General features: G+C 41.2%; 1 protein-coding gene across 1 annotated transcript in view; it reads left to right on the forward strand.

Annotated features, from left to right (window-relative positions):
* The first annotated feature begins 5,610 nt into the window (after positions 1-5,610).
* Positions 5,611-22,849, forward strand: part of ca10a (carbonic anhydrase Xa) — a 222,516-nt gene continuing 205,277 nt past the window's right edge. The window contains exons 1-2 of the mRNA XM_051416835.1: positions 5,611-5,993; positions 6,761-7,217. Coding sequence (XP_051272795.1) covers positions 7,157-7,217 — 61 coding nt within the window. The 5' untranslated portion in view covers positions 5,611-5,993; positions 6,761-7,156. The remainder of the gene's footprint in view (positions 5,994-6,760; positions 7,218-22,849) is intronic.

Below are 22,849 nucleotides of genomic sequence, written 5' to 3' on the forward strand. Positions count from 1 at the left end.
GGTCGGACTATATTTGAAAAAACATCATCAAAACATCAATGAAAAAGAATGAATGAGAGAGTGAGTTGTGAGAACAGCAATTTCCTTCCTCACGCCAGCAGCACAGAGACCATTGTCAGCTGAATAACAATCATATCTGGAGTTAAAACAGAATGCGCTATTGTGTGCTTCCAGGAGCAAGCAACCTTTGATAGGCCCTTCCTTAAAAGGAGCAGCTTTACACCATGCAGGCCCACATGGTGTGAAAGAGACACCGGAAGAGATTCGATGGGTAAAAGCATTCGGGCCCAAAGGGACAGGGGAGTCTGCAGGGATATGCCTCTCTGATGTGGGGAAGTGGCACTTGAAAAATCAGGCTGTGTATGCTATTGATTGCCCGTCATTGTCTACCTCCTGCACAGCCTTTGTTACTTGGAACATCACAGGGGCCACATACGGGAAGGGATAAGTGGAGGAAAATCATAGCATTACATCCTTACACCTTCACACAACACAACACCTTCTGACAAAAACTCTGGGTTTCCCAACTCTGTGCCAAAGAAAAAAACAGATGAAGAGAGCTGGTATTTTCTTCTTTCTTAAAGGCCCTGGAGGATCTATTGTCAGAAATGGAATATACTATCCATGGGTATGTTGTCATTATGTGTATAGTCACTTGAAAATAAAAATTCCTGTGTTTTCCGTGGAGCCCGCCATGTTGTACCACCATGTTTCTACAAACCAAACAAAACACTGGCTATTGATAGGGCCGTTTAAGTTTTTTTTAGTTTCGCTGCTACCGTTGTTCCATTGCACTTGCAAGGGCAGGGTAAAGCAAAAGAGTTTTAATCTGCAACTACACTGGACCTTTCAAGCGGAATATCTTTTTCCAGCTATTTGATCAGATGTCATAGTGTGTAATAGACCCGCCGATCCCCTATAGAATGCTGTGTCAGTGTCACATTTTGCCTTACCTAGGCGTGAAAAGTACACCTGGACATGCATGTGTGGGCAGTAGGGGGCGGTAATGATGGGAGCAAAGGACAAACGTATATAAAGAGTGACAATGTCCATGTAGGGAGGAGGACTTTCACCTAAGAGACTTCTCGTGTGAAAAGCAAAAGTCAGTGTTACTTATTTTAACTTGTGTACATGAGTTAACTTACGTAACCTTACGTGCGTAATGTCACTTACTTAACATACTTATTTTAATCCAAACCAAAAACTGCAACCATCGTGTGAAATGTTGCTTAGCAAGCCTTATTTTGAACGTGTAACAAGACATTACATATGTATTATTGCTAATATAGCTGCAGAATAACTGCGCAGGTACTTTTCAGTACTTTTGGCGAGGCAAAATGTGACACTGCCACGGTGGACCCACTGCTGTGTTGGACCAGCAGGTCTATTACTGAGCATGGTTTGGCATGAACCCGGTTGAGTGTCTGCAGAGCGGTTACAGTGTGCTGCACCACACACAGCAGCGGTTGCCATTGAAATGAACAGAATGATCCTACAGTAAGCCCTGTTATTGACAACGAGGGATCAATAGTGAGCTGTATGTGCTTGTCAGAATATAGAAAATACATATGTATGTGTTATCTAATATCAGAAGGTGAGTGTCAATACCAGTGCCAGTGAAAACAGTATTATAATATTGGAAAAGGCTTGTGTTATTCTGTATGTTTCATATTTTCAAAGAAATCTCATGAAAAGACCAAAAAAAATGTTTTCAGCTTCGCTAAAGCACATTTCTTTCTACTGAAGACAGCAGTTTTTAAAAATGGGTAAAGGGGATGCACTGGCCTGAGGCTTTAATAATAATAATAATTTTAATGTCCACAAATGGAAATTTGCCTTCAGCTTCACAGGTTGATTAAAACACACCTTGGTAACTCAGAATACATACAATAATAAATAACACAAAATGCACAGTACAGACAATAACAAACATGATTCCAGAGGTGTTTGCGAGTTAAGCAAAGTCATTGCCTTAGAACAGAGCTTCAGTTCTTCAGATACCCTTACCATTTTTCATATTCTCCAAAAATATTAAATGGACTGAATCCAACAATATATGATATGTGACTGTAGCCGGTATGGTCTGAGGTCTACATTAAGAACTGTGTGGTAGCACAATGAAATGGCCATAAATAGCAATGTCAGCAGTATGGGTGTGAAAGAGTTTTTGTTAATGTAGGTTGCTGCAGCGGCTCTATAGCGGCTATCCAGAGGGCAGTTTTATAAAAAGGGGACAGGATCATACAATTTGTTTTATATATACATCCCAGTTGTTTCTGCTCTTTCACAATAATTTTACATGCCATGTTTATAATTCTGGACTGACTGAATTCCCCAAGTTCCCACACAGTTAAAACACATTCAACAAGAGTGCTGTACACAGTCTCTAAAACGTTCCTGCTCATATCGTATGAATGCAATTTCCTGATTAGATACAATCGCTGCACTGCGTTTTGATTTTATAAAAATGTGCTCGGCTGTAAGTGCATTCTGAAAAGGTTCATAAGTATTTTTAAACTCCTCTACTGCTGCAACAGGTGGATCATTAATCAAAACAGGTGGAAAATAATGCCAGGCATTATGGTGACTCACCTAGGTTCACAATTTTTCATGTCTGCCTTAAAACCACAGTACGGTGCCCATGTAAACACTGAAAAGGGTTTTGTTCGCTGTATTCATTCCTCCTGTTCATACTGGCCATTAAAAGACACCTTCTTTACCCCTTTTGCGCCCAAAGAACATATTTAGTAAGATAAGGAAAAATACTGTAACATTTGTTCTTGAAGTCTTAAAATTCTGTGTGGACAAACTTTGGGCAAGTATCTGACAGTAAAATCATTACATTTTTTGATCATATGAAGTAACACACTTTAATCAACCGATCAAAGTCAGGATCTTTTTTAAATTAGGAAAAAATGCTCAAATTGTGTTTATTAAATGTTTTCCATGTGAACTTTTTTAACTGCATATGTGTGCATATCTTTGATATTCAACTTCTTACGAGTTTTTAGAAATCAAATAGATTGTGCTCCTTGTAGTTTCTGAGATAGAGCCAATTTCGTGCAGCTTTTATTTATATGGAATATATAGATAGGGGCTGGTGGCATGTGTGTACTGAAAACAATGAATATCCCTTTATTTTTATTGCTTTTTCTCAGGTATTTTCTACCATTTTACGAAAAAACAGTAGTCCCATGTGCCCAGAGACTAAATTGAAATTCAATTTCATTTCAGTTGCAGGTACAAATGGGTTAATATTATTTCAGTGACGATGAAGGACAGTGCTCGCTCTGTGTAAAAAGTGTATCTGAAGTTAATATGAGGCTTTAGCAGTGTGTGATTATTAGGGATGAGCGAGTACACCATTATCTGTATCTGTATCTGTATTCTGAATGGGAGGGGCTCCAGTCCAAAGTGGGTGGCACTTAAATCTAAAATGGGCATGGCTAACGTGAAGTTGTTAATTGAAGCCTGAAACTGATATGGGCTGATCAGAAGAAAAAAAAAAGTACATAATCTGTATTGGATACTTGTGTCAGCAGAGTACTCGGCTCAACGCTAGTAATTATGTACAACCTGTGTGTTTCGCTCACTATTGTCACAAATAACTTCCTGTGTAACCTCTGACATCATCAGTTACAAAGCGCTTCACTGGAACCTCAACCCGACTCCAGCACCTTTGGAATGATTGGAAACGCCAACTGAGAGCCAGACCCGATCTCCCAACATCAGTGCTGGACCTAACTGATGCTCTGGTGGCTAAATGGGAGCAAATCAGTACCTGAAATGGGTTGGCAAGTACCTGCACGTTTGATTTTTGCCCACGAGTACCCCTACATTGTATTGCCTACCACCACCTCCTCGTGAGTCTACATGTGCACCCCTAAGCACCCACATTATGTTTTCGCTGAAAATTAGTCCTGTTAAATCGGATACAAAAAACGCCAACAAAAATTAGGGTTATGGTATGGTTAGGGGTAGGGGTGGGGGCTGATTTAGATCTAAAAAATGCCTGGCCACCCCAGTCAGTTGGGTGTCAAATACTGTCAAATGTATCACATCAATTTAGATTTATTTTAAATTTTGTGTTAAACATTTAAATTAACATGTAATTTAAAGAACTGTTATGGACAGATTGTGAGTGTGGGTGTGAATGATAGGCTTAAGTTTAATGAAAAAAGAAAAATGTCTGAAGATTTAGAAATAAAATAATTTATTGGTTTCTAATGCCACCTTTAGATATGTTATATTTCTAACATGCCACAAATATTGACATATTATTGATATATATAAGATACTTGCCAACCTCTGTCCATGAATATTTCTCTAAATCCCTTGTCCCTGGGTTGTGCTGAATTAGGGTACTGGCGCCTTTTTTGGTCCAGTTCAGGCACTGGAGCAAATCCCTGCAGCCAGGTTCAACATCTGGTGGAAAGCGTGACACCGGAGCAGTGGAGGCTTTTATAGCAGCTCATTAATGACCACTGTTTCGGAATGCCATGCTCAGACATCACATATGGGTTTAATGCCCTGGTGTCCACATGCTTATGTTTATCTGAAAATGTGCATATGCATGTACAGTGTATAGAAACATTTGAGATCTTGCTGGAGTTTCCTTTAAAATGTTCCTTTCTTTTGGCGGTCTGAATCCACTTCAACACAGTATGCAATACAAAGTTCACCCAGTTTGTCTGGATGAAGTCGGATTGGTTCAAACAAAGTGGATCTGGAGAATTGTGTGTAACATTTAGGAGGATCTATAGTCAGAAATGGAATATAATATTCATAGGTATGTTTTCATTAATGTATAATCACCTGAATATATCCATGGAGTGCATCATGTTTAACTATCATGTTTCTACAGTAGCCCAGAACAGACAAATCAAACACTGGCTCTAGATAGGGCCTTTTGCATTTTTCACTGCCACCATGCTTTCTCATCTTCGGGCTTGGCGGTTGGGATTTCAGGAGTCATTGTTGTTAAAGTCAGTTTTGATTTTGTCAAGTTGAGTTTAAAGTCATCACTCCACACCTTTGCTACACACATTAAGTGTAAATTGTGAACATTTCCAGTGTTCAATTTCAAGGCTATAACAATTATATTTTAGGCTTATAATGAATGATACAGTGTAAATGTGTGTCATCTTTATACGCAAAGACACACATGATGCTTTTTGTATGAAATGAGCAGACTGGTGGAGAGGCTGCCAGTCTTTCTGGTAAGGATCTTGTTTGTTTATACTCTCTCTCTTTTTCCTGTGTGTGTAAGAGAGTAAGTGTAGGTGTGTGTGTGTGTGTGTGTGTGTGTGTGTGTGTGTGTGTGTGTGGGTGTCTCTTCCAATTCAAGCGCCCAGAAATCTCCTGGCAGGAACATGATCTCACCCGTTTGTATCTCTGTGCAGTTTGGAGTCATTTTCTGTCTCCTGCTGCAGATCAGTGTCCCATTTAACACAAACAACATTTCAACACCAAAACACGAGCCATTTTTTTTTTTTCTGCAGTGCGCGCGGTGTTCATCCACAAGTGCCCCAGCCCGCCTGCCTGTGTGCGCGCGCCCGCTGCATGCGCTCGCAGGCCGCGCGCGTCGCTCCTCGTGAATCCTAATAGTGTGTGTAGAGCCGCAGAGCTGGGTGGCATCGCTGGGTGCCCGACCGGTGCTAGACTGGAGCAGCAAGTCCACTACGCGCCGTTAGTGAGGATACAGCCCGCTTGTTCCTGGGAGTGCGCCATTCCTCACGTTTGGATACGGAGTTTATCTTTATTATTGCGCTGCTGCTCATTATTATCGACTATTTTAATTTCTTTGAGGACATTCGGCAGATCAGTGTCTTTTCTACCGAGTTGGATTGTTTTGATCTTCTTCTGCTGTCTACTTTTAGTTCTCAGCAGATTCTCCCTCCAGGGCAGATAACATCTTCTGGTGCGTCAAAAGCTGCGCGGCTCGGAGTTTCCTAACCGGTTTTTTATTGGCAGGGAACTTGTGTCCAGTCGCTGTAAGTGTGTCTCATGTCCTCTCATTAACGCACTCCACACAGCCAGTCTCACATTTGCACGGAGCGCCTTTCATTTGGGAAGAATCCGTGTTTTAGTTGAGTCCAGGGTGTGTGGGATGGAGAGCGGAGCAGCCCTGCGTCAAGCTCAACACAGAGAGCCAGAGCAGGACCGGAAGTTGTGCGGCTATATATACAAATTAAAAGCACAGATTATTTATGAGCAGTAAATTAAACCCTAAATGGAAAAGGTGCTCAGCGGTTTATAATGTGACAATATTGTGATGCTTTAAGTGGTTGAGAAAAAATAAATGTAAAAAATATATTGTACACACCAATCAGATCCACTATTATTAAATCCCTGCTTGGTTATAGAAGGTTTCAATTTGAGAGTCCTTTTAAAATGCCTCCTGTATAGAGTTAATGTTATTATGTTATCTCTCTCATTTAACTCATCCTCACTGACAGGAAAATGTTTAAAAGTCTCCCGGAGCGCATTCACACCTCCACTGCTTCGATTTACTCCTGAACGCACACACAACACACACTGAAGTCGCCAAAGCAAAGCTTTAATTTTGACAGGCTAAACAGGAAGCAGTGGTTTTACCCCCCTCACTCTTCACTCTGGTCCCTCGCAGTGACGGGTAGAAGTCTCGATCGGAGGCTCGCCACCTGGCGATGCGAGTTTTTTGAGTTGTGAGGCGTCTCCAGGTGTTAGTCTGATCCCACCGCCGTTAATGTGCGCTCTCTGTTTCTCTCTCTCCGCACAGAGACTTCACTGAAACGACCATGTGTGACTTTCCGTGGTGAGAACGGGACGCCCGCTCTGTGAAACAGCGCCGGATGGATGGATGGATGGATGTGTACGTTCTAGGGCGCGCTGGAATAACACAGTGAACTGACAGAGGATCTGCTCGGCTCTTTTGTCTGGAGTTTGGTGGGGTTTTTTCTCTGGAATTGTTACATTTTAGCGGTGGGAACGTGCAGCGTTTATTCCTCAGGCTCTGATCACCTGCTATGTGTCTGGTGTGGAAAATACCTGGCGGAAGGTGCACAGCGGGATCCAGTCTGGGAGGACAGGACATCTGCAACTGATAAAGCTCCGTTTCTTCTTTATTTCCTTTTTTTTTAACCAGTGCGTAATGTACGTGGAATGAAGACAGAGGATGGATATAATTTGGGAAATACTGATCATCCTTCAAGCCAATTTTATCGTCTGCATTTCAGGTGAGTTATGGGCGTCGTTGGTGTCTTTTGGGCAGGTGCATCGGATAAATCTGGGAATGAATTATCTTGAACTTTTCCCGACATTCTGTGGTGTGACTGCTTCAGTTTGGTTGTATTCATTGTCAAGAAATGCTCCTCAGGGCGCACTGTGGTTAGAACATTGCAAAACGCGCCCTAGTTTGTGAGCCTGGCATGGAATAATCCCTGTTTTAGTCTCTGGTTACCTATAGATCATTCAGCGTGTGTGTGTGTGTGTGTGTGTGTGTGTGTGTGTGTGTGTTTGTGTGAGACAGTGTGTGACTCAAGACAGTCATCGTGTAGCCTCCAGGACTGGATGCGCAGGCTTCTGACGCACGCATTACATGGGTGGGCTTTTTTAATGCATGCCACAGTGAACACCGTGGATTGTTTTCGTGCGTTTTTGTTGCTCCGCGGACGCGTTAGCCAGAATCCCCCCTCAGCTCTCCTCTCTGCGCTCCAGAAACCATTCAGTCAGAGTTGAGACGGTCAGAGGAAGCAGTTGTGCGCACCGGTGAGCGCACGGCACTCTGCGGTGCGGTGAGCGGATGCGGGGCTGGAGGTGATGCTGTGTTGTAACGGCTCTGTGTGCGCCGTGCAGGCAGATGCGTCCTCACCAATGGAGCTATGCATTCCCTCACTTTACGGTGCTCCAGCTGATACAAGACTTAGACCGATTTTACTCCTTGCTGTTGGTAGTGCGTTTAAACAACTTCTGAATCCAAAACCTTGGAATCTTATTCGTATTCAAATAATGTGGCAGAAATCACACTTCTTTCCGCTGTACATTGCGCAGATGTGTTCAGAGGTGTTTAAAATCGAGGCAGATATTAGTGGAATAATGCCTTTCACACAGCGAGGCGCCCGGAGAAGCCGCATTTTGGATAGTTGTAGCCACACCATCTGAGTGTTTCTCATGAATGTTGAAATGAAATAAGTCAAATGAAATCAGTCAACTTTTTGCATCCGTGCGTGCATAAACGTGGGAATTCACTACGCTGTAAAACGGGTGCGTCATCCACTGTATTTAAGCATTACGCACGCCGGGCTCTATTTCCCATGTACCTCGGCCCCCCAGGTTGTCAGAGAGGAGTTCATGTGACAACCACCTACCTCTACGTCAGTGGCCGGGACCCACCCTCCACTTTTGATTGGTTAATCCTTAAGAACGTGTTTTAATTGAGGTCAGCCAAGCAGGAACAAGATGACTCTGTCCTTTTTTGGGGAGTTATAAAATTAAAAGGCCTAAATTGGTAAAGGGCTAGAGGGTAGATACTGTATGTTCTTGCTACCACTGACTCCAGCTTCAGGCTGTCTTACCCAGAGAGCTTCCAGGTGGTGGATGTAAATATTTTTTGACCATAATTTACTGTAATATTTAGACAATATATTTCATCTTAGCTGATGTTTCCCCTAAACATCTTCAGACTCAGCTTTCATTGTAACACACATCAAATATTTATTGGTCTCAGCCAATTGTCATCTTTCTATCTTTTATCAGACCTCACTATATTAACATTTACACACAAAGGTCCCATCAGCCTGTAAAATAATGTTTTTAATGTCTCCTGTGGTAGTGGAGTGGCCCGACCAAACCCGAGTGTGCAAGCCCGAACCCAGCCCGAACCACTGAAGCTGTTTTGGGCCCAAGCTGAGCCAAACCCGAATTTGCGCTTAAATGAATAATTGAAATAGTTTATTATAAGCTAAACTGCCTTGTGCATATAATAAAGTGCAAGCTATTATCAAAACTAATAAATAACACATTCATTCTTTAATTACAGTTGCATGGATTATTAGTAAAATCTTAAATACATATATTTTTTTAGAATCTTTCCAAGCCCGACCTTGGCAAAAACATTTTTTCACACCAATAATAAATTTCTATGGAATACATTTTTAAAATGGTAACCAGTCATTAGAAAGTGAGAGTCTGATCTTACCTCCATTTTAGCATGCGTTTTAGCTTTGTAGGGTATTGTAGATGTTTAGTCACTTGGTCTGGTAGACCTAGCGTATTTCTGGAACGCACGGTCAAGTTAGCAATGATAAATTTGCAAAGTCTGAGTAGACGTTCAAAATATAGCTTGTGTGGTTAATGTTGTGAAACGTTGCATGTTGGTTAGGATTAGTTACAAAAACGACTTGACATCCATGAAAATTGAGCTTGACGATCAAAAGCTCCAGAACAAGCAAGTAAATGCACTTTATGTGGAGATTGTTTTGTAAATTGCTGGTTCAAGAATGTATAGAAACATTTTAGATCTTGCTGGAGTTTCCTATAAAATGTTCCTTTCTTCTGGTGGGCTGAATCCACTTCAACATTTTCAGTGCCGCTTACGTCTTGGTTCAGTTTTTGGTCAGGGTGTACCTGTGTTAACCAGGTGTCACAGTATGCTAACCTTTAGACCTGTGTGTCCCCTGTACTTGTTGTGTGAGTCACATTTGACATTGAAAATCTTCCTTTGATGATAGATTCTTTATTTATTTTTATAGTAAGTATCTGATGGGGTGGAGCTCATTTATCAGCTGATTGCAGTGACTGAGGAAGTATTCAGATCCTCTCATTCAGAAAAATTACTAAAACTATACTTATCAAACTTAACAAATACGTATGCTTAATAAGTTAAAGTTGTGTTTATAAATCAAACTTAAGTAAAAGTAATTAAGCCTTATCAGTAAAATATACTTAAAGGTCCAGTGTGTAACTAAGTGTGGAGCTAATTTTTATCTATTTTCTATAGGACTGATTATTAGTTAATTAACTGACTTATTTATTTATTATTTTCATTATGAATTCAATGGATTCTCCATTGATCGACTGATGGTTTTCGGGGTAGAAATAGAAAGTAACATGAACAGAAAACTACCTCCAAATTGCTACCAAAGTACACTTGAGTAAATGTACTTATAACCGATTGTTATGTAGCTTGATGTCATGTTAAACTAGTGCAGTCTACAGGAATGATAATGATAATTCAGCTCAACCAGACTTCAAGGCAGACTATTATCCTGCACAGTTGAGCCTGGATTGTGGACATGAAAGTCTCCTCAGTGCCAAGAAGGCTCTCATCTGTGATGTAATCAAGAGGCAAAGCTTGGCGTTGCTCCGATGACAGTGAGCAGGAGACTGACTCCGTGGGCACAGTGACACCACCCGTAGGGGATTTTCTGAAGAGAGGGAGCTGCAGTCATTTTTCTAAAGCTGGGGCTTTCAAAGTCTGACATTGTGCCCATCACATGAACAAACATCACCAAACTGGCAGTATACACTTTCAACGTCACGTGGCTAATGTGTTATTAAACGGTTGCTTATTTGTCCTGCAGACACGTAGCAGTATTAGTCCCTGTCCACCTGATGAATGTAAGTCCAATAGTCACTCTCTTTTTGCTCTGTTCTGGGCTCCATCAACGTCTTTTGCTGCTTAGGGGACCTGCAGAGCCAAGAGATTCTCTGTACTACCAGCAACATCTTTGATGTACATGTTGAGCCATTGTTAATATGAAGATTTACCAGGACTTGAATAAGTAAAATATTAAGTGGAAACACATCGCTCAGGCATTGAACTACTTTGTAGTTCTCCAGTATTGTGGCAACTAGTGCTCGATTGATACGGCATGTATGTATGATCAATGTTTGAGCTGGAATGAAAGCTTTTCTGTGTGGTTTGTGCACTGATATGACAATGCAAGGGTACTCAAAAGGCTGTTAAATTTAAAACTTAAGTGCTGTTTGCAATCAGGAGACTCTTTTTTGACAAATATGTTGCTGCAGAGGTTTAAAACGTTATTTTCCAATGCTTGCAGCACCATGAACCAAATTGCAAAGGCAGAGATCGGTACTCTCATAAGACCAGAGGTCAAAGGTCAGGTGGACTGGGCTCGAAGTCTGGGAATATTTCACCAATACCATTTCCTGTAACATCTGATGGTTTGCCCTGGCTGTAAATTAAAAATCCTCTAGCTAGGCGGCCCCGCCGGACTGATGTTAATGTAGGGTCAATCTCATCTGGAGTCTCAACTCTCAAACCTCATGTTCAATTCTGATTCGTCAACATCTTTCTATTTCCTCCTCCCCTTCTTTAAATGAGTGGAGGAAAGATTGTAGCTGTAATCCCTTGTTTTCATACATTTGTTCATAATTAATTTGAGTGAATGTTGGTTACAGGAAGCACTAGGGTTTATGGGAATTTATGTCCTATTTTTTTGGTCTTTTTTCCAACAGTGCTACAGGCATTAGATGGAGGGAAGTAATCGTCTTGATGATGATGTCATTTCATTATGAATTGCTAATTGTAAACCATGGTTTCATGGTTATCTGACAATGGACCTTTGATGTCTACATATAGAACGTTTGAAGTTGAACCTCCTCCTTAGCCTCCATATTAAACCCTAATGTTTGTTTCATCTGGGTCATATTCATTTGATCACTGGACTGAGATCAGCTGTAATATACGCTTAATTCTACTGATTGTTACACCCAAACATCAGCAAAGAATGGTAAATATGAGCCACAGGACTTTTTTCTTTCCGTTGAAATCCAATCTAATAATAGCCGTGATGGAGGAAGCCTCATCTCTAATGTATGCTGATGGTTTTCCATATATCTGTCTTGGGATTCCACAGAGACAGTATGTACAAAGATGATAAATATAAAAGAATGTCATGGATGTAAAGCAGGGCTAGATTTAACCCACTTTGGGCCCCAGGGGCAAAAATAGGCTGTTGGACCTATGTTTTTCCCAATCTCTGTTGTGCTGGTCAATACCACAACATTTGATTCAGATCAAGTAATACCTGGGTCAGAATTATCAATGCTAATATGAATAGTGATACTTATTATTATTAAAAATGGCTCAAGTATTATCATGCAGGGGGAGCCATGAAAGTCTCTTGAGTGTTGTAATTCATCGTGGTTAAAATCAAGTCAGTGATAATTTGTCAGTGTCAAATAATTTGTCTTGTTGCTGTTCCAGGATCTTACTTTATGTTACACAATACAAAAGAATCATATTTTTCAGCAGATACAATAGCCAATAATGACCTGCTTCTCATGGCCGATACCGATAAGACAACCAATAATTTCACACTTTTGTATTTTAGAAACTAGTTCATTACCTGTAGTTTGTGCACTACAGGGTAAGGAAGGCTAAGATGTAGTTCCGACTCTTCAAATGTAATTTTTTTTTCAAGTAAAGTACAAAAAACATCACAAACATACTTTGGCTTTCATAGAACACAAAGGCTATCAAATGTTTTCAAATTAAATTATTACTAATAATTTATCACCTATAATATAATTATTGAAAAAATAGATAATAATATCAATTTCCCGTTATTGGCCGATAATTTATCGGCCCAGATAATTATTCAATTTCAATTTCAAATTCATAACAGAAGTTATCTCAGGACTCACTGTCCTAGTAACACCCCTACATTGATTTCGACATGGTATCTCCCGGAACCTTTAAACTGGTGCTCAGGTACCCTGGGGACTCTTTTAGCTCGAACACACAACAGAGGTGAGTGACCTGAACACAAACATTACAACTTACACGGCACAATCAAGCAGCAGTTAACACTGTCATCTTCAATTTGGTTTCATTTTACCACATTAAGCACGTTATGCTGCGGCCACCGAACTAACCAAACTGAGAGTATGTTAGTCTTCAGTCACTCCCAGCTGAGAGGCAGCACCAGAAACACATTCAGCTCTTCAAATTTATTTTACCAGCACTGTATACACATTGTGCCACGAAATACTAGTGCTACCAAATACTAGAACCTTCATACAGCTTGGCACCTAGTTAACTAACTAGCTAACTGCCATTAGAAATTTAGTACAAATGGATGATAATTAGCCTGATCATCCGTCAGTGATCCATAGACAAATTATTAAACCATTAATTAAACCAATAACTAACAGCAGTCAACGTCAAACAACCTTCATACCTTCATACTTGTGTTTCTGTAGTGACAAAATGATACATAATGTTATAGCAGTTAAATAAGCCCCCTGCACTCTATGGAGGAAAATATTACACCAAACTCCCTTTAAGAAATATTGTATATCACAAAATTCCTTATGTGTCCCTAATAATGTATAACTCTGGAAACTCAAGATAAAGTGTGTCATTAGTCCACAGTCACCTCGTTCAGGCTCTGCTGGTTAGCTGCGAAAACAGTGGGAATGAGAGGTGAACCGTTTCAAAAATGTCTCACACATGTGCATAAGTTATAAATTGACTTCTTACAACCTGCATAAGGAAGGTTTTTTACACTCAGTATCTTTTATAAATCGAACATGAGCACATTGATAGAAGGGATCTTAAGACTAAGTTGAAGTTTAAATCTAGGACAGTTTTTAGAAATGAGGCCCCAGGACACAAGGTTTTCATTCACTGGTAGCATTTGAATGAGGACTTGAATATGATGTCAGAGTGCAAAAGAGCAACAGTATGAAAAGTCTGCACTTAATTACCACACAACAATATTGCAGCGTAGACAAAACCGAGTACAGGCTTAATGTCCGCTGTGATGGATTACTTATTATTATTTTATATAATATGTAATTATGACTTAAGCAAGTTTCAGGAGTCTTCTAATTAAATTTGATATTGTACAGAAATGAATGGGAAACAATGGCTGCCTGGGACAAAGTAAATAGCCTATACATTTAAATGTATAATAGAGCAGTGTTATGATTTGAAGTAAATGGGCCAAAACATACAAAATCACTGGTATGGTCCTTTTATGGCCGATAGCATTTAATTATAGCAATTAATTTACAAACCAATTGATCCTTCTTAAGTCCTGCTTCTTGCTCTGTGCTCCAATAACAGTTGAACGCTCCTCAGTCAGAACCTCGGTCAACTTCCTTCTGTCCTGTACTTACATATGCTATTTGTGACCTCGTCTATGTTGAAAAGACAAGTTTTGAGCTAACCAGCTAACTAATCTACATCAATAATAAGCTAGCTAGTTACATCTGATACCTAATGTTTGCAAAATGCTAGCTAACTACCTAGTTAATTTACATCACTCATTAGTTAACTTAAGATGATAGATGAAGATACTGTGTATTGCTTTTATCCTATATCCATCTTCACAATGTCGTCTTTTCAACATAGACGAACGTAGCACATAGCATATCTACGTACGGGAAAGGAAAGCTTGCTCAACTGTTATTGGAGCACAGAACAAAAAGGGGCGGGACTTAGAAAGGGTCAGCTGACACACAGTGAACCTTTTGTTGGCCAGGGTCTGGGGCCCCGGGGTAGAAAATAGTTTGCTTTGCTCGTTTAGTAGTTCTGATATAAAGTGGTGCACTGAGAAGAACCAACTCAAATGATGTTTTTTGGATGTCAGAGATCAATTATTAGACTCAATCAGCATTATTTACTGGCAGCTTCTTGATGATTGGAGCCTCAGTTCTTTTGGTTTGTAGTTTGGGGAGATACATCTTTAATGCCCACATGTATTGACTCAACTGTCTGCCACTGTAAAATCTAATCAGGCTGCCTTAAGGCTGGATCGGCGCTCTAATGACCGAATCAAAGATCAGAAATTCAGACTAACGCAGAAGAGTCGGCCTGTTTCAGATATTCCAGAGGAAGAAAAAAAAAGCATTGATTTTTTTTTGTGGACTCCAGTTGTGGAGAGATCTATAAAGACTCGTTGTGTGTGCTTTTACACAGTTTATTTCTTTTATGGCAAAAGGCCAGAGCAGGAATATGTTGTCGTAGTGCTGCGTTAGAGCAGAGGATTTTTACCTCTCCTCTGTTACAGTATCTTTTTCTCCTGCGGCATTTATTTGCTTCCTCTGCCCGGAAGTGCTCAAAAAGCCAGTTCTAAACAGGATTTGACATTATGTGCCAGGTAAACAGTTTTGTCTGCTGTTCTCCATCTGTTCAGACACATAAATGCATTTTGTCCCACTCCTCAGCTTTGCCTTAACATGTTCTCAGCAGAAATCTTCCTATCCTCCACACTGTGACAGATTGGTATAAAGGGACTGGTTTTCTTTTTTTCCCTCCCTTGTTTCATTTAACGCTCCTCTGAGAACAAGTGGAAAATGCAGATGGGGGATAGATGATCTGTGTTTTTTTTTTTGGTTTTTTTTTTTACATAAACCAGCTTGTTTGAAAAGAAAAAATCAGTTCTTTTGGATAACAGATTGAGACTGAGATAAACACTTTTAAAGATTCAACACAAGACTAAATATGTTGCGACAGCCATGTTCTGCAGAGCTCCAGTACGTTTCTATTGCGGCTCTGTCTCTTTGTGTATGTTTCTGCCCTTGTCCTCTCTCTTTATATTAGAAACCCTCAGGTGGACACAGCAGCACTGGCACTGACATTTCCATAAAAATCTTCAACACATCTGATCAATCTACAAGAAACTTGCATTGCATTTGATCAGATGAAAAACATTGCTCATTCCAATGTCAGATTTGTTTGTTCTATTCTTTTAAAGGTCCAGTGTGTAACATTTAACATTTTACGATTAATAAATGGATATTACTAGGGATGCTCGATATTGGCTTTTCTGCCGATATCCGATATTCCGATATTGTCCAACTCTCAATTTCCGATACCGATATCACCCGACACCGATATATGCAGGCTTTTTACACCAAAACTGTTGTTAGGTAACAACATAACATATCGCCTGTTGTGGAATTAACACATTATGTCTCATTTTATTGTGATGCCCCACTGGATGCGTACATAAATGCAACATGGCTTTCCAAATGTAAACACTGTCTGTGCAAAATAAGAGAACAACTTCAACTTTCATTGTATCAATACTGAAGAGCGCTAACGCTAATCGCTAGCTACGTGCTAATCGCTAGCTAAGCGCTAGCTTTGGTTAATGTGTTTAATTGTATTATGCACCTGATGCACCTTCGGCGCTACTATTGGGCCCACCCATTTTGACCCAGGCCTATAGTGAGTAGTGAGTGATTTTCATTCTAGCTGTTCATCCAATAAGCAGCCTGAGGAAAGCTTTGAGTGAAAGCTTCCCAGCCAATCAGCGGCTTCTACCCCACGTGTGGACTCTTAAGCCTGCCCACAGGCTGCATCGTCACCAGCAAGTGATCCAATGAAACGAATGACGTTGGCGCGCAAGCTCAATGAGACAGACACAGACGGTAGCTATTAGCTAATATGAAACATCAACATGGCAAAGCAAAGCAGCTTGTTTTCATTTAAATGCACCAAGTAACACGAAACGAGTGACGAGTTACGATCCTGCTCGGCCGCCCTCTCCCCATCAAGTCTCGCAGAGAGCAACATTTCTCCCACTCGGCTGCATGCCTCTGCTTGAGGTGCTGGAATAAATTGGTCGTACTGCTACCTTTGGTTGCAACAGCTTTCAAACAAACTTTGCAGTGGGTCGTGGTTTGTTCGCTGTCGGACGCCACAAAACCAAACCAGTTCCAAACAACCGACGACACTGTGCCTTTTTTGGGGACGAGCTCATCCTGGCTTGCTGCCGTGTTGTGTTTATCTGTGGAGAGGGGTGGGAAGGGGTAAGCGCACTCTGACCTACGGGAGCCCAAAGGGAGCGCTGATGTTGTGGAAGTTCAAGAGAAAACCGATTTTAACTAAAAATAAATTGTGTTTAACTACAAATTCGAATTAATCGATAAAATCGATTTATCACCCAGCCCTAGGCTAACGTTAACGTTAGTGTCTGGCTGTCTGTATGCACATTTTCTGGAGGGAATAATAATATTGGCAGTAGGCAGAGGTAACTACTTATCTCTCTCTCTCTCTCACCCCAACTGGTCGAGACAGACGACCGCCCACCTAGAGCCGAAGGATCTGTCCTAGGTTTCTGCCTTTTAACAGGCAGTTTTTCCTTGCCCCTGTCGCCAAGGTCTTGCTCATGGTGGTACTGTTGGGTCTCTGTAAATAATGTTTTAAAGAGTTCGGTCTAGACCTGCTCTATTTGGAAAGTGTCCTGAGATAACTTCTGTTATGAATTGGCGCTATACAAATAAAACTGAATTAAGTTGAATTGAATGTCTTTGTCCGCTTCAGCACTGAGCTGAGAACAGCGACACAAGAGCCACACAGGTAGGCTACTGAGTGGCTGTCCTCAGTGCCGCAGAAAAGCGCTGAAACGGAGATGATTTTTGGCTTTAGCCCTATTCGCACGGGACTAGTATTACCTGGGACCTCTTGTAATTTGTAATAATTGCGGAGGTCGTCTGTGATCTTAATCCCGTGCGAATCTGCCATGTCCATAATTTGTAAAGTAAAAATTCCACCGCAAATTACCTACCCAGGTAATAGGCTACTAGTCCCGTGTGAATAGGGCTATATTTTAACTGGCCCATCCAGTTTTCTGGCGGCCCACCCACAATCAAAATCCTGGCGCCGCTAGTGACCTGAAGGAGTGCTAATGTAAAGTCTAAGCCAATTGTTAGTTTGGTTAAGGAACAGCTCATAGCAGGGTAAAATATTTAAGGTGCATTGCACTTATTTTGTGTTAATATTAAAATCATTCAGCTTTAAATTGATTGCTTGTTAGCCACGGTTAGCAACCAACCAGTGTAGCTTGTAGTTGTTGTTGTTATACAGCCGGTAAACGTCCCATGCTGCGTTCATGCAGGCTCGGAAATGCTGAAGCCTACAGAACAAACATTGGTTATAAAAACCCGATACCGATAATAGCCATACAGGATTAAATGGTTTTCTTAAAGCATTAGGCAATTATGTTCGCCAGCTTAATTTTGTAAAGCTGATTTAACTTCTTACTAGGTGCTGGGTTTTGTGTTCCATGATTTGTACTGCGCTTGGACATTTCAGCATTTTGAAATGATTGTCGCTTAAAATTACTAAAGCTACTTGATCAAGAATGTTTTGTTAACTTACAAAATTAAGTTAGTTTTATTTACAATTTTCGATGTTTAAACAATGTTTTGAGTTAAATTAACTTTATTACAATATCTGGTTTGACAGTTTATGTTTTCTATGAATTTTTTTTTTAGTTAATGTATCTTCCTTTGCCCCCTGACCCCAAAGTATAGGGAATCTTTGAGGTAAACCAAATAAAGGGGGTTTTATTATTAGGAAGACCCCAAAGTATAGGGAATCTTTGAAGTAAACCAAGTAAGGGAGTTTTATTATTAGGAACTTAATAAGTAGACATTTAAATTTTGTGAAAGCAGTAAAAATTACTTAATTTTCTTTGAGGTCCCTGGAGGAAAGCTCAGTGCACACATTGCTCTTAAACAATGATTATGTGCCTAATGCTAATTTATCACACAGCTCTGAAACACAATGCAGTTTTCTCTGTAATTTAAGCTTTATTGTTTTGCTGAGCATAAACAAGAATTTATCCTTTCTTCATATACCTATATTATATATATATATATATAAGAATTCACCCTGGCACACTAAATAGAGTTTGTGTTGTCAGATACACTGCTACAGCACCATTCCTTTTGCAGTTTTTGTGTGTCTGTCTCCTGTGCCAGTTTGACAACCTGTTGAGGTGTTTTCAGTTGTTAAATTGCTCCTCTTCCTCTTTTAAACAATCTGTGCTTTTTCCTTTCTTCCCTCTGCATATGAAAATGGGATTTCAACTTGCAAAACATGTTTGATGGCAGTGCTGAAAGTTTATAAAATCCAATATTGAATTCTTCTGTAGAAGTAGCATTGAGATTGCGAAGGCAGTAATGAAGTCCCCACCTCACGCATTACTTGAAAGTTTTCAAAACAAGCTGTGCGAGCCAAGAGTTGGCTCCAAGGCAAAGTAATACCAACACCTGATTGCTGCCAGGGACAGAGGCACATTAGCGGCTCCGCTCCCCCTGCTGAACCTCATTTTGCGAGCAACTGTGACCGCCGGAGATAATCACACGTTACCTTCAGAGAAACAGCGTGGCCTCGGGGAAGCTTAGAAATTTAAATGGGATGAGGAAAATCGCACGGTGTATTCGTGACAATAACACGTGTCTCCACCAGCCGGCCATATGCTGCAGAGCAAACATCCGTGTCACTGAGGACGCCCGCAGTTACTGCCTCCTCTGTTCTGAGTGGATGTATCTCATGTTGCAAACCCCAGTGGCACATGGCGCCGGCAGTGGGTTTCTGCTTGAATCTCTGCCCACCCACTCCTGCATGGCCGTCTGGTCAGTGTCAGTGTCAGTGTCAGTGTCTGTGTGTGTGTGTGTGCTGCCCTTTTACTACGCTTGTGAGCACCAACAGTTTTGAGCTGTGAAAGTCACTTTGATTGGTCCTCAATTCTACAACAGCAGAGACTAAGAAGTAAGAGTTATTTTATGGAATCTGAATGCAGTGTATCAAATCGGAATCCTTTGAATCCATCACTTTCAACATTTGTAATGGGCCAAAGTTGTATTGGAAACTCATCAGAAGGGGTTTGGGATTGGGGTTTAACACACACCACACTATGGCACGCATCAGAACAAGTAAGCCAGCGTGCCTCAGGATGTGCCACTGTCTCGTTTCACAGCATTAGAGTGTGTCAACCCTCCAGACAGCAGCAGTTTTCTCACATTCATCCCGTACATCCCGGCTACTTACCTTGACTACTTTCATCTTTGTGACATTTCTGCAATGGGCCCCAACTGACATGTCAACTGATTTGATGCTCCATAATGCAGATTTTTCTCCTGACAGTACTCAAATTTGCCTTTTATGCCACAAGGAAAAGAAACAAAAATTGATTGCTTATGTTTCCACCCATGAGCGCAAGTTTTTTTTTTTTGCTACAGTAAATGTGTAAAGGGTGGAAAGAAAGCCCCCTTTCATCTCAGACAGACACTTTGTTCTGTTTGCTCGTGTCTGGCTGAACTCTTGAAGATGTGCTTGTTTCACCTTAACTTTCCTCAAGCACTGCGTCTTTGCTGACATAAATAATTGCAGGTGGCTGCTGTTTGTGAAGAGAGGTCTCAGCAATTTTGCCAACAAATGACAAACTGCTTGACATTTAGTCTGTGTGCACAGTAAATATGTCTGCATGGCTGATATGCGACCCACTCTTCACCTCCAGCGGTTTTGGCTCCTCTAATAGAAAACTGCTGTCCTGACCAAAAAGTTACAGCACTGGCTGTTTGTTCAAATGCATCAGTTTATCTATGTTTACATTTTCCCGACCTATCAAAAGTCTTTGCGCTTATAACGACTGTCCATTCTCAGAAGCAAAAGTGTTAGCGTAGTGTTTAATCCTGGTTTATGTCTTTTTTTAACCCTGACCATGATCTATCAATAAATGGTAAATGGACCTGTACTTGTATAGCGCCTTTCTAGTCTTCCGACCACTCAAAGCACTTTTACACTACATGCCACATTCACCCTTTCACACACATTCACACAGAAACTACACATTCACACACGCATTGACGCATTGGGAGCGATTTGGGGTTCAGTAGTTTGCTCAGTATTTTGCTCAAGGATACTTTGACAAGGAGCCAGGGATTTTTCAGTTTTGTCCGTTCTGGGCTACTGTAGAAACATGGTGGTTCAACATGGTGGACTCCATAGAAGAGGACCCATGATATCTGTAGTAAAAAACGTTTCCTTCTAAGGCAACAAAAACACGACCAGACCAATAATCAGTATATCCCTACTAAAAACTGTTCCTATATTCAGGTGATATAATATTCCATACCGACAATAGATAATCCTAAATGTTACACACTGGGCCTTTAACCAAACCACATATTATATTGTTTTTGGAACTGTCACATGGACTCATTTTGTCATTTAGTTGTTGCAAGAGAGCTTGTTTTGTAGAAATATAGGCCTACAACCCTCTGACATTAGTTTAAGATTAGGACTTGGGTTTAGGTTTAATTCAAGGATTTGAGATTGAATGATGGCTATAAGAAGTAATCACAAGTGTATATAGTAGTATGTGCGTGTGTGTTTGTGTGTGTGTGTGTCAGAGAGAGAGAGAGAGAGAGACAGTGACCACCTTGCTTGTCCCCAAGCAGCCGTAGCTCATCACATCTGCTGCTCAGGAATCTGAAGTCTATCAGCCAGCTGGAGTGAGACGACCTCCACGCCAGCTGTAATTTACCACGGGGAGATGGGATGGCGAGTGTGTGTGTGTGTGTGTGTGTGTGTGTGTGTGTGTGTGTGTGTGTGTTTTCGAATCTGTGAAAGACTGATGCAGCCAAAAAGAGCACGATGAGTAAGTCGGTGATGGGGACTGGCACAGAAAGCGGGGACAGGAAGAAGGAAGGAAGACGGCGGCCGTGGCGCATGCTGCAGGTGGACAGCGAGTTTTCCAGACCACAAGTCACAAAGCCTGCTCCATACTACAGCGCCATCCAAATGCCCCAATTCACTCTCCCCGCCACACAGAGGCCCTGTCAGGGGAGCCAAATCTCAGCTGCTAATCTGATAATCCTGTGCAGATGTGTGTCCTGCAGCGGGAATAGAATAGGAGTGAAATGTGTTTGTATGAGCGAGATGAAGAGTAAGGGAGTATGTTCTACAGTAAGTCGGTGGGTGGGTGATACAGAGACAGAGAGCTGGTGTTTATCCAGGCTTCACTTCCCCTTCTCTTTCTGTGACAGTAGCACAGTAGCTGTTTGTTTTTCCATGTCACCAGTTCTTCTGGAAGAATCTGCGCCGGTGTTTACACAATCTGCCGGAGGTTTAACACGGCACAGCAGAGTTACTGTTGGTCACTGCTTGAATCTGAAAAAAAAAACCTGATATCACGTGTTTTGTATATATGGTCCAGAGGGAAGGGTGATGGTATATCATTTGTAGTCTTTTAACCCAAGTGAATTCAATCTGAGATTAATGTTGGGAATAAATGTCCACAAATTATTCAGTATCAAAAGTAATCCAGGTTGATTGGTGTCAACAGGAAGTACTTCCGGCTTTGCCCAAAAACAGTTCGTCATCCCTGCAGCCCAAAACTTCCTGTGAGCTAGACTATGTATGAACATATGTCATGCATTTTTATGTCTGGCTTCAAAGCTTCTGCTAAAAGAATGTGAGTTTATGTGTGTTTAAAGCTACACTGTGTCCCTGTTCTGCCTTAAATAATGCTTGAATGACTAAGTATGGTGAACTGTGAGGGCACCGGAGCTATTCTCGGTTGTCTGTATGTGTGCTGAGACAGAGCGAAGCTGTTACACACTGTGGTAAGTACAGTGTCTAGTCGATGGCGCAGGTACACAGAGTTTTAAGGCTTTCAGCTCAATAGGATCAGAGGCCAGAGAGGACAAAGGTACTCACCTTCTTCAAACCCCCCTCAATTATTGATGGGTGCTTCCCGTTCTCCTGCTTCACCTCTCCGTTCTCTACCTCAACAACAAACAAAATAAAGCATTTCTTCTTTTTGTGGGTACTCAGCAGAGGAAAATCCAGTGAAAATGTTTCGGAGAAGAGAAGTGGGGCAGAGCGGAGGAAGTGGGCAAACAGATGGAGTGTGTTCTTGTCAGAGTCCGAGGCAGATTGAGTGTGATCAGCGATCCATAAACACTCAGCTACTTCTCTCTGGCTCCACTGAATACACCTCCGACACCCTCCTGAAACGATGTGTAAAATAACACCGCTCTGTTGACCCAACTATTAGTGGGGAGAGAGTTTGTCTTATCTGATATTGGATTATGT

Source organism: Dicentrarchus labrax, unplaced genomic scaffold, assembly GCF_905237075.1.
Source record: "Dicentrarchus labrax unplaced genomic scaffold, dlabrax2021, whole genome shotgun sequence".
Lineage (NCBI taxonomy): Eukaryota > Metazoa > Chordata > Actinopteri > Moronidae > Dicentrarchus > Dicentrarchus labrax.